This window comes from Melanotaenia boesemani, chromosome 21 (genome assembly GCF_017639745.1).
Source record: "Melanotaenia boesemani isolate fMelBoe1 chromosome 21, fMelBoe1.pri, whole genome shotgun sequence".
Taxonomy (NCBI): Eukaryota; Metazoa; Chordata; class Actinopteri; order Atheriniformes; family Melanotaeniidae; genus Melanotaenia; species Melanotaenia boesemani.
In genome coordinates, this window is record NC_055702.1 from 1,482,194 (window position 1) to 1,496,930 (window position 14,737).

General features: G+C 28.0%; 1 protein-coding gene across 2 annotated transcripts in view; it reads right to left on the reverse strand.

The window, feature by feature from the left end:
* ankfn1 (ankyrin repeat and fibronectin type III domain containing 1) overlaps positions 1 to 14,737 on the reverse strand; it is a 137,555-nt gene that overhangs the window by 106,715 nt on the left and 16,103 nt on the right. For both annotated transcript variants that reach the window (XM_041973998.1, XM_041973997.1), the window contains exons 4-5: positions 13,547 to 13,746; positions 257 to 489 (exon numbers count right to left, since the gene is read on the reverse strand). In XM_041973998.1, the coding sequence (XP_041829932.1) occupies positions 257 to 489; positions 13,547 to 13,746 (433 nt within the window). The remainder of the gene's footprint in view (positions 1 to 256; positions 490 to 13,546; positions 13,747 to 14,737) is intronic.

Here is a 14,737-nt window from a genome sequence, read left to right on the forward strand (position 1 = left end):
TGTCCTCTTCACGCCCAACCGGTCCAGGACGATGCCCGTCCTTCCTGATTCTTAATGAACACAGTTATTATTATAATCTAAAACCTCTGAACTACCTCAAACACTCTGAAATGCTTCAGCCCAGGAATAGAAGTAAAAACCACTTCTAGGTGAGTTTCTTTGGTTTTTCCATCGGTAGATGCCGACCGGACCGGACCGACCTAGAGTCTGACCTGTGAGGGAACGTTTTAGACCCAGAAGGAGACGACAAACTCACGTGGATGTTGCGCAGCTTCCTCCGGCCTCTCTCCAGCCGGCTCAGCAGCTTCAGGCGGTGCTGCTCGTCGGCTGAGACGCTTTTCCTCAGCACCTGCCGGTCGCTGGTCCACACGGGTGTTGCTCCACCCACTTCACTCAGTGGCAGCCTCTTAACACCCTCACCTGCTCCTCTGGCTCCGCCTCCTGCTGCTGGAGACCGATCAGGTGACCAGAAGTCCCGCTGGACCGAACCTGGATGACAGAAACCAGAGACAACACAATGTTATTCTACACCACACCCACACACACACCCACACACACACACACACATACACACACACACACACACACACCTGTACATTGTGAAACAATGTTGATGTGAAATTGAATAAAAGAGTTATTTTATTGAACTTAATATTACTTATATTTACTATAATTACATCATAATTCAGTTATATTACAACAAAAGATCAGAACAGAAAAGGAGTTTTCTTTAAATCCAGAGATATCACTTTCATCCATCTCCTTCATTCCTGCATCAATAACTCTGAACAATTAAAAACTCATATCCTGCCACCAAACACAAATTAAATCCTCTGAAAGTAATTTCTTGTCTTAATGAGCATAAGTAGTTTTTAATGATCCAGAGACGAGAATCGGCCTGAATGTGTTCATTTCCTGACGGTTATAATACCTCCTGTCTGAAATGATATCTCCACGACTACCAGGGCTGCATGTGTAATCTTGATCTCTACACAAAGCTGAAACATGTCAGATTACTACAGAAGTAATCAACATTTGTGTTACTGTGTTACAGTAAATTCACCTGGAACATAGTAGAAAATGTAAATGTTACCTCCTCATAAAAGAAGACCACAGAAAATAGCAGCCCAGGTCATTTGGGAACGAGTAAAGTAATCCTAGGAACGAGTAAAGTAATCCTAGGAACGAGTAAAGTAACCCTAGGAACGAGTAAAGTAATCCTAGGAATGAATAAAGTAATCCTAGGAATGAGTAAAGTGATCCTAGAAACGAGTAAAGTAATCCTAGGAATGAGTAAAGTAATCCTAGGAATGAATAAAGTGATCCTAGGAACGAGTAAAGTAATCCGAGGAATGAGTAAAGTAGTCCTAGGAATGAGTAAAGTAGTCCTAGGAATGAGTAAAGTAGTCCTGGGAATAAGTAAAGTAATCCTAGGAATGAGTAAAGTATTCCTAGGAACGAGTAAAGTAATCCTAGGAAAGAGTAAACTAATCCTAGGAATGAGTAAAGTAATCCTAGGAATGAGTAAAGTAACCCAAGGAACGAATAAAGTAATCCTGGGAATAAGTAAAGTAATCCTAGGAATGAGTAAAGTAACCCTAGGAACGAGTAAAGTAATCCTAGTAACGAGTAAAGTAATCCTAGGAACAAGTGAAGTAATCCTAGAAATGAGTAAAGTGATCCTAGGAATGAGTAAAGTAATCCTAGGAATGAGCAAAGTAATCCAAGGAATGAGTAAAGTAACCCAAGGAACGAGTAAAGTAATCCTGGGAATAAGTAGAGTAATCCAAGGAATGAGTAAAGTAACCCAAGGAACCAGTAAAGTAATCCTAGGAAAGAGTAAAGTAATCCTAGGAATGAGTAAAGTAATCCTAGGAATGAGTAAAGTAATCCTAGGAACGAGTAAAGTGATCCTAGGAACGAGTAAAGTAATCCTAGGAACGAGTAAAGTAATCCTAGGAATGAGTAAAGTAACCCTAGGAACGAGTAAAGTAATCCTGGGAATAAGTAAAGTAATCCTAGGAATGAGTAAAGTAACCCTAGGAACGAGTAAAGTAATCCTAGGAACGAGTAAAGTAATCCAAGGAACGAGTAAAGTAATCCTGGGAATAAGTAAAGTAATCCTAGGAATGGGTAAAGTAATCCTAGGAATGAGTAAAGTGATCCTAGGAATGAGTAAAGTAATCCCAGGAACGAGTAAAGTAATCCAAGGAACGAGTAAAGTAATCCTGGGAAAAAATAAAGTAATCCTAGGAATAAGTAAAGTAATCCTAGGAATGGGTAAAGTAATCCTAGGAATGAGTAAAGTGATCCTAGGAATGAGTAAAGTAATCCTAGGAACAGGTAAAGTAATCCAAGGAACGAGTGAAGTAATCCTGGGAATAAATAAAGTAATCCTAGGAATGAGTAAAGTAGTCCTAGGAATGAGTAAAGTAGTCCTAGGAATGAGTAAAGTAGTCCTGGGAATAAGTAAAGTAATCCTAGGAATGAGTAAAGTAATCCTAGGAACGAGTAAAGTAATCCTAGGAACGAGTAAACTAATCCTAGGAATGAGTAAAGTAATCCTAGGAATGAGTAAAGTAACCCAAGGAACGAGTAAAGTAATCCTGGCAATAAGTAAAGTAATCCTAGGAATGAGTAAAGTAACCATAGGAACGAGTAAAGTGATCCTAGGAACAAGTAAAGTAATCCTAGGAACGAGTAACGTAACCCTAGGAATGCGTAAAGTAATCCTAGGAACGAGTAAAGTAATTCTAGGAATGAGTAAAGTAATCCTAGGAACGAGTAAAGTAATCCTAGGAATGAGTAAAGTAATCCTAGGAATGAGTAAAGTAAACCAAGGAACGAGTAAAGTAATCCTAGGAATGAGTAAAGTAATCCTGGGAATAAGTAAAGTAATCCCAGGAATGAGTAAAGTAATCCTAGGAACAAGTAAAGTAATCCTAGGAATGAGTAAAGTAATCCTAGGAATGAGTAAAGTGATCCTAGGAATGAGTAAAGTAATCCTAGGAACGAGTAAAGTAATCCTAGGAATGAGTAAAGTAATCCTAGGAATGAGTAAAGTAAACCAAGGAACGAGTAAAGTAATCCTAGGAATGAGTGAAGTAATCCTAGGAACAAGTAAAGTAATCCTAGAAATGAGTAAAGTAATCCAAGGAACGAGTAAAGTAATCCTAGGAATGAGTAAAGTAATCCTAGGAACGAGTAAAGTAATCCTAGGAACGAGTAAACTAGTCCTAGGAATGAGTAAAGTAATCCTAGGAATGAGTAAAGTAACCCAAGGAACGAGTAAAGTAATCCTGGGAATAAGTAAAGTAATCCGAGGAATGAGTAAGGTAACCCTAGGAATGCGTAAAGTAATCCTAGGAACGAGTAAAGTAATTCTAGGAACAAGTAAAGTAATCCTAGAAATGAGTAAAGTAATCCTAGGAATGAGTAAAGTAATCCTAGGAATGAGTAAAGTGATCCTAGGAACGAGTAAAGTAATCCTAGGAACGAGTAAAGTAATCCTAGGAATGAGTAAAGTAATCCTAGGAATGAGTAAAGTAACCCAAGGAACGAGTAAAGTAATCCTGGGAATAAGTAAAGTAATCCTAGGAATGAGTAAAGTAACCCTAGGAACGAGTAAAGTGATCCTAGGAACGAGTAAAGTAATCCTAGGAACGAGTAAAGTAATCCTAGGAACGAGTAAAGTAACCCTAGGAACGAGTAAAGTAATCCTGGGAATAAGTAAAGTAATCCCAGGAATGAGTAAAGTAATCCTAGGAACAAGTAAAGTAATCCTGGGAATAAGTAAAGTAATCCTAGGAATGAGTGAAGTAATCCTAGGACCGAGTAAAGTAATCCTAGGAATGAGTAAAGTAATCCTAGGAACAAGTAAAGTAATCCTAGAAATGAGTAAAGTAATCCTAGGAATGAGTAAAGTGATCCTAGGAATGAGTAAAGTAATCCTAGGAACGAGTAAAGTAATCCTAGGAATGAGTAAAGTAATCCTAGGAATGAGTAAAGTAACCCAAGGAACGAGTAAAGTAATCCTAGGAATGAGTAAAGTAATCCTAGGAACAAGTAAAGTAATCCTGGGAATAAGTAAAGTAATCCAAGGAATGAGTAAAGTAACCCTAGGAACGAGTAAAGTAATCCTAGGAACGAGTAAAGTAATCCTAGGAACGAGTAAAGTAATCCTAGGAATGAGTAAAGTAACCCTAGGAACGAGTAAAGTAATCCAAGGAACGAGTAAAGTAATCCTGGGAATAAGTAAAATAATCCTAGGAATGAGTAAAGTAATCCTAGGAATGAGTAAAGTGATCCTAGGAATGAGTAAAGTAATCCTAAGAACGAGTAAAGTAATCCAAGGAACGAGTAAAGTAATCCTGGGAATAAGTAAAGTAATCCTAGGAATGAGTAATGTAATCCTAGGAATGAGTAAAGTGATCCTAGGAACGAGTAAAGTAATCCTAGGAACGAGTAAAGTAATCCTAGGAACGAGTAAAGTAATCCTGAGAATGAGTAAAGTAATCCTGGGAATAAGTAAAGTAATCCTGCTCGTCATATTGCTATGCTAAATGTTAGCGTTGCTGCTTCCTGCTAGCCATGTTGCTATGTTACATGTTAGTATTGATGATTCCTGATAGTCATGCTGCTATGCTACATGTTAGCATTGCTGCTTCCTGCTAGCCATGCTGCTATGCTACATGTTAGCATTGCTGCTTCCTGCTAGCAATGCTGCTATGCTACATGTTAGCATTGCTGCTTCCTGCTAGTCATGCTGCTATGCTACATGTTAGCATTGCTGCTTCCTGCTAGTCATGCTGCTATGCTACATGTTAGCATTGCTGCTTCCTGCTAGCCATGCTGCTATGCTACATGTTAGCATTGCTGCTTCCTGCTAGTCATGCTGCTATGCTACATGTTAGCATTGCTGCTTCCTGCTAGTCATGCTGCTATGCTACATGTTAGCATTGCTGATTCCTGCTAGTCATGCTGCTATGCTACATGTTAGCATTGCTGATTCCTGCTAGTCATGCTGCTATGCTACATGTTAGCATTGCTGATTCCTGATAGTCATGCTGCTATGCTACATGTTAGCATTGCTGCTTCCTGCTAGTCATTCTGCTATGCTACATGTTAGCATTGCTGCTTCCTGCTAGTCATTCTGCTATGCTACATGTTAGCATTGCTGCTTCCTGCTAGTCATGCTGCTATGCCACATGTTAGCATTGCTGATTCATGGTGTCTGTTAACAGCTTCCATACTGTAGGATCTCATGATGTCTCCTACAGAGGGGGTCTGTGATGAAGAGAAGGAATCTTGTTTTGTTTTTGTTTACACAGCACAAATTAAATATGAAGAATAACATTTAAAATTTGTCTCCGTCCAGAAGCCCAGTTTGGATGTTTCAGAACCTCCACCTGCTCCTTCAGGTTTCATGTTTCCATCCACGCAGTGTGTGTCAGGTTACACAGCAGCTGACCACCCGAGCTGGTGCATTAAATCTTCATGAGGAGATGAAACAGAGGAAGATCTCTGCTCAAACCAGAGACTGACTCCAGATCCAACGGCTGCAACTTCAACTGGAAGAAAAGATATAGCGTCCTAGCCCAGGCGGTAAATGCCTCAGTGCCACTGCTGGCTCGGTGGTTTGATGCCACATCAAACTAGGATTGGAGAGGCTAACCTCTAGTTTATAGAAGCTAACTAGATTAGATACTCCCTTTACATACATACACACACAAATATTTCTATATACATACATACATATATTATATATATAAACCAGATGAAGATGAAAACTGGTTGTCAGTGGACAGGAGATGGCGCCACTGAGCCTTTTCTGACAAAGAGAAGAATATTATTCAGACAGCGTTTTAACTGAGTGTGGAGACGGAAGGTTGTGGTCTCTAATGAAGGATTGTGTTGTTTGGTTTTTATCTGATGCAACATGAGCACTAAGACGAACATGGGTTGCTCGTCTGTAATCATGACATCAGTGATGGATGGCAGCAGAGAGGCAGCATTAACGTTTCATGAGGAAAGACAGATGCTCTGACAGAAAAAGCACAGTTTCACTTTCCAGGAGGTCCTTCCTCCTGTTTTATACATGCAGATTTCTGCAGAGGAGAAACATCTTCAGGCCCATAAAACCCTCAAATGAAATCAAAGAAGGTTCTCTGAACAATTCACATCTAAATCTAAATATGGTCATCAGGTATTTTTCTGAAGAATCTTTCTTCTCTGCTGACAGCTGTTGCTTTCAGTCTTATGTTACTGTGTAACCATGGCAACCAAGGCTGAGTCCATTCGCTCAGAGGGGAAGATTAAAACTGGTGCAAACAGTTACTAACACACCGCAGTGTGTGAAAGAGCTACAAGTAAAAATGGTTAAATGATGGTTAACTGAACCTTAACTAGTTGTGGGTTTCCTTCAGTCTGTGGTAGAAATGATGTGACATGTCAGGAAGAGTTCATGTACTCGGAGAGGTTTGATTATCAGAATAATCAGCAGGGAGACGTCTGTGTTTGCTGGAGTCACAGCTCCCTCTGCTGGTCACACGCCGTACAAGACGTCACTTTATACGCCTATTTATATTATATATTACATGTTTTATATTATATATTACATATTTTATATTATATACAACATATTTTATATTATATACGACATATTTTATGTTATATATTATATATTACATATGTTATATTATATATTACATATTTTATATCATATATTATATATTACATATTTTATATTATATATTATATATTTTATATTATATACGACATATTTTATATTATATATTACATATTTTATATTATGTATTTTATATTACATATTTTATATCATATATTATATATTACATATTTTATATTATATATTATATATTTTATATTATATATGACATATTTTATATTATATATTACATATTTTATATTATGTATTTTATATTTTATATTATATATTACATATTTTATATTATATATTATATATTACATATTTTATATTATATAGGACATATTTTATATTATACATTACATCTTTTATATTATATATTATATATTACATATTTTATATTATATATTATATATTTTATATTATATATTATATATTACATGTTTTATATTATATATTACATATTTTATATTATATAGGACATATTTTATATTATACATTACATCTTTTATATTATATATTATATATTACATATTTTATATTATATATTATATATTTTATATTATATATTACATGTTTTATATTATATATTACATATTTTATATTATATAGGACATATTTTATATTATACATTACATATTTTATATTATATATTATATATTACATATTTTATATTATATATTACATACTTTATATTATATATTATATATTACATATTTTATATTATATAGGACATATTTTATATTATATATTATATATTCTATATTATATAGGACATATTTCATATCATATATTATATATTATATATTACATATTTTATATTATATATTATATATTACATATTTTATATTATATATTATATATTTTATATTATATATTATATATTACATGTTTTATATTATATATCACATATTTTATATTATATAGGACATATTTTATATTATACATTACATCTTTTATATTATATATTATATATTACATATTTTATATTATATATTACATACTTTATATTATATATTTTATATTATATATTACATATTTTATATTATATATTACATATTTTATATTATATAGGACATATTTTATATTATATATTATATATTCTATATTATATAGGACATATTTCATATCATATATTATATATTACATATTTTATATTATATATTACATATTTTATATTATATATCATATATTTTATATTATATATTATATATTACATGTTTTATATTATATATCACATATTTTATATTATATAGGACATATTTTATATTATACATTACATATTTTATATTATATATTATATATTACATATTTTATATTATATATTATATATTACATATTTTATATTATATAGTACATATTTTATATTATACATTACATCTTTTATATTATATATTATATATTACATATTTTATATTATATATTATATATTTTATATTATATATTACATGTTTTATATTATATATTACATATTTTATATTATATATTATATATTACATATTTTATATTAAATATTACATACTTTAAATTATATATTATATATTACATATTTTATATTATATATTATATATTATATATTTTATATTATATATTATATATTACATATTTTATATTATATAGGACATATTTTATATTATATATTATATATTCTATATTATATAGGACATATTTCATATCATATATTACATATTATATATTACATATTTTATATTATATATTATATATTACATATTTTATATTATATATTATATATTTTATATTATATATTATATATTACATGTTTTATATTATATATTACATATTTTATATTATATAGGACATATTTTATATTATATATTATATATTACATATTTTATATTATATATTACATGCTTTATATTATATATTATATATTACATATTTTATATTATATAGGACATACTTTATATTATATATTATATATTACATATTTTATATTATATATTACATACTTTATATTATATATTATATATTACATATTTTCTATTATATATTACATACTTTATATTACATATTTTATATTATATATTATATATTTTATATTATATATTATATATTACATGTTTTATATTATATATTATATATTGCATATTTTATATTATATATTATATATTTTATATTATATATTATATGTTACATGTTTTATATTATATATTACATATTTTATATTATACATTACATATTTTATATTATATATTATATATTACATATTTTATATTATATATTACATACTTTATATTATATATTATATATTACATATTTTATATTATATAGGACATACTTTATATTATATATTATATATTACATATTTTATATTATATATTATATATTTTATATTATATATTATATATGACATGTTTTATATTATATATTACATATTTTATATTATATATGGACTATTTTATATTATTACATTTTATATTATAGATTATATATTACATATTTATATTATATTATATATTACATGTTTTATATTATATTACTATTTTATATTATATAGGACATATTTATATATACATACATTCTTTAATATTATATATTATATATACATATTTTATATTATATATTCATACTTTATATTATATATTAATATATTATATATTACATATTTTATATTATATATTACATATTTATATAGAGGGACATATTTTATATTATATATTCTATATGATATAGTACATATTTCATATGATTATTATATTATATATTACATATTTTATATTATATATTATATATTACATTTTATATTATATATTATATATTTTATATATATATTACATGTTTTATATTATATATCCATATTTTATATTATATAGGACATATTTTATATTATACATTACATATTTTATATTATATATTATATATTACATATTTTATTATCTTATATTATATATTACATATTTATATTATATAGGACATATTTTATATTATACATTACTCTTTTATATTATATATTATATATTACATATTTTATATATATATTATATATTTATATTATCTATTACATGTTTTATATTATATATTACATATTTATATTATATAGGACATATTTTATATTATACATTACATATTTTATATTATATATTATATATTACATATTTTATATTATATATTACATACTTTATATTATATATTATATATTACATATTTTATATTATATATTACATATTTTATATTATATAGGACATATTATATATTACATATTTTATATTATATATTATATATTACATATTTTATATTATATATTATATATTTTATATTATATATTATATATTACATGTTTTATATTATATATCACATATTTTATATTATATAGGACATATTTTATATTATACATTACATATTTTATATTATATATTATATATTACATATTTTATATTATATATCATATATTACATATTTTATATTATATAGGACATATTTTATATTATACATTACTCTTTATATTATATATTATATATTACATATTTTATATTATATATTACATATTTTATATTATATAGGACATATTTTATATTATATATTATATATTCTATATTATATAGGACATATTTGATATCATATATTACATATTATATATTACATATTTTATATTATATATTATATATTACATATTTTATATTATATATTATATATTTTATATTATATATTATATATTACATGTTTTATATTATATATTATATATTACATGTTTTATATTATATATTACATATTTTATATTATATAGGACATATTTTATATTATACATTACATATTTTATATTATATATTATATATTACATATTTTATATTATATATTATATATTACATATTTTATATTATATATTATATATTTTATATTATATATTATATATTACATGTTTTATATTATATATTACATATTTTATATTATATAGGACATATTTTATATTATACATTACATATTTTATATTATATATTATATATTACATATTTTATCTTATATATTACATATTTTATATTATATAGGAAATACTTTATATTATATATTATATATTACATATTTTCTATTATATATTACATACTTTATATTACATATTTTATATTATATATTATATATTTTATATTATATATTATATATTACATGTTTTATATTATATATTATATATTACATATTTTATATTATGTATTATATATTTTATATTATGTATTATATATTTTATATTATATATTATATGTTACATGTTTTATATTATATATTACATATTTTATATTATACATTACATATTTTATATTATATATTATATATTACATATTTTATATTATATATTACATACTTTATATTATATATTATATATTACATATTTTATATTATATAGGACATACTTTATATTATATATTACATATTTTATATTATATATTACACACTTTATATTATATATTATATATTACATATTTTATATTATATATTACATACTTTATATTATATATTATATATTACATATTTTATATTATATATTATATATTTTATATTATATATAATATATTACATGTTTTATATTATATATTACATATTTTATATTATATAGGACATATTTTATATTATATATTACATATTTTCTATTATATATTACATACTTTATATTACATATTTTATATTATATATTATATATTTTATATTATATATTATATATTACATGTTTTATATTATATATTATATATTACATATTTTATATTATATATTATATATTTTATATTATATATTATATGTTACATGTTTTATATTATATATTACATATTTTATATTATACATTACATATTTTATATTATATATTATATATTACATATTTTATATTATATATTACATACTTTATATTATATATTATATATTACATATTTTATATTATATAGGACATACTTTATATTATATATTATATATTACATATTTTATATTATATATTACATACTTTATATTATATATTATATATTACATATTTTATATTATATATTATATATTTTATATTATATATAATATATTACATGTTTTATATTATATATTACATATTTTATATTATACATTACATCTTTTATATTATATATTATATATTACATATTTTATATTATATATTATATATTACATGTTTTATATTATATATTACATATTTTATATTACATAGGACATATTTTATATTATACATTACATCTTTTATATTATATATTATATATTACATATTTTATATTATATATTACATACTTTATATTATATATTATATATTACATATTTTATATTATATAGGACATATTTTATGTTATATATTATATATTCTATATTATATAGGACATATTTCATATCATATATTACATATTATATATTACATATTTTATATCATACAGTCAGTGCACTAAACTAAACACTGGACTATAAATAAAATCTTTTTAGAAGAATTTTCTACCTGAATAAAAATAATCTCCATATGCATTATACAGTCAATGTTTATAATCACATGTAAAAACAAAATTTTGTTGACCAAAGTGATTTACAACTCGGAGAAATAAAATGTAAATAGAAAGAGGACAAAACATCAATAAATCAGATATAAAGAAAATAAAAGTCAATTAAAAAGCATTAAAATAAAATTCAGCAGGAAAGAATTTAATTATATTAGATATATGATTATTTTATTACTATTATATATATATATATATATATATATATATATGTGTGTGTGTGTGTGTGTTTATTCTTATTTATTTGCTTGATTTATTTCATTTCATAACACTTGTGTCTTTATTGCACGGCTACTTGTTTTATTTCCACATAATGTGAAACTTTATGACCATTAATTTCCCCTCAGGAACTTCTTTTTTTTTTTTTTTTACTTGAATTGAATTTAAATTAATTGAATTGAATTTAAATTATTTAAATTGCATTTAAATTAATTCAATTAAATTTAAATTAATTGAATTCAAATTAATTAAACTGAATTTAAATTAATTGAATTGAATTCAAATTAATTAAATTGAATTTAAATTAATTGAAGTGAACTGCATTTTGTCAGAAATATGTTTGATTGAAGCTTTTCCTCAAGCCGAGCAGAACTTTGAGAATCTGGTTTTCTGTCTCGGAGACAAAACTTTATTTAAACATGACTGACCAGGCAGGGACACCGAACTTCAGCTGGGAGACCGGATGATGAGGATAAAGGAGAATCCAGCAGACTGAAGGACAAAGATGTCTGACCCCCGACTGAACGAGGCGAGACCTGACGGATGTCCTCTTGTAATCAGGAAGCTCGTTATCATTCCTCACAAGGGTGGAGCTGCAGAACACACGACTCCAACAGGGAGTGGAGGCCTGCTTAGAATAAACAACAGTTCTGGCAGGAAGTCACGTCCACAGCTTCACGCCGACTCCATCATCTCCACAAGTTCTGTCCAGGCTCACCTCCACCCACAGCTTCATCCTCATCCTCACAACCTCCATCATCTCCACAAGTTCTGTCCAGGCTGACCTCCACCCGCAGCTTCATCCTCATCCTCACAACCTCCATCATCTCCACAAGTTCTGTCCAGGCTCACCTCCACCCTCTCCACCTCCACCAGCTTCATCCTCACGGATGGACAGGTGGGAACTTCCAGAACCAGGTGAGACAAAAAGGTGGGATGTGTTTTTTTTTTTCAAATTTTCTATGAAATATTGGTAAGCAAGGGTCCAGGTTTGTGCCTTATCTCCTCACACATGAACACACACACACACACACACACACACACACACACACACACACACACACACACACACACACACACACACACACACACACACACACACCTTCCACCTGAAATCTCATCCCAGATGAACAACCTGGATCTGAACATCATCCGGTCGTCACCATCCCGACCTCACCTGCAGAATTCCAGTGGAGTCCTCCAGGACTGGCTGCCAGTCGACGTCGCTTCCTGACGCCGCCACTGCTCTGAGAGGCGGAGTCTCCTGCCGGTGTAGCAGCGGCCGGTGTGGAGGAGAAGAAGGGCAGGTGGGGAGTGGACTGAAACACCCCCCTCCCCAGAGGAGGCATGAGGAAGGTGGACTCTCCCTCTGCTGACCTGCAGGATTGAAGAGCACCTGGTCAGTCATGTTGGGAACGTTCAGGGAAACTTTACTTTCCTTTGGTGGATTTTTTAAGTTCAAAGTAATTAAATTTAATTACTTAAAAAGGGACATTTCTGCCGCTACAGGTTAGCAAAGCCCGTTTTTACGACCTGGCCTTCCGTCTAGCGTCTCGCTGTTCATGTTTTTATTGTTTTATTGTTTCTTAGTGTTTTATCGTTTGTACTGCTATTGTTTCTGTTTTTAATTTTGCATTTTTATTTTACGTTTCTTGTTTTTTTGCTTCTATGTTTGTTTAGCACTGATGTTGTGTCAAAGTTCTCTATAAATAAAGTTGAGTTGAGACATTTTGCACATTAGTAAACATTAGTTAAAAAACGTTTGCAGTGTTAGCCTTGCAGCTAATTTACATCTCTTGTCTCTCAGCATGTATAATAACGTTAAATAAAAAGTAAACTGGTCGTCGTAAACATTGTATAAAGTACGAGATAAAACACACCACTATAATTCAATTAACCAGGATAAGTTAACACACAGAGTTTGGTCCATGTAAACATACGTATATGTAAACATGTCCTGCCCCCCTCTAGAGCACAAGTCCCAGCCAGCCCCCCACAGAGATGACCACACATCCATCCAGACCCCAGCCAGAGCGCCTCACAGCCAGGGTCGGCAGCCGCTGGTCTCATAAGGTCCCGGACCCCCCAGAAACGGACAGAGTGCAGGGCCCAGGAGCCCAAGAGCAACCCAGTCAGGCATCACCCACCCACCCCCCGATCTGACGCGTCTACAAGTTCGTGGTCTACATTTGCCCAGGGTTCCCACACATAGACCAAGTGTGGTGCAGCGCCATAGAACCAACTCCAAGCGGCACAGATTCCACCCCGCCCCTCGATGCCGTTTTAAGCATAAAATCTTAATATTTTAAGAAACGTCTTTATTACCTTTACTGGTGAAACACACCTGCCCTAAAATGACTGTAACTCA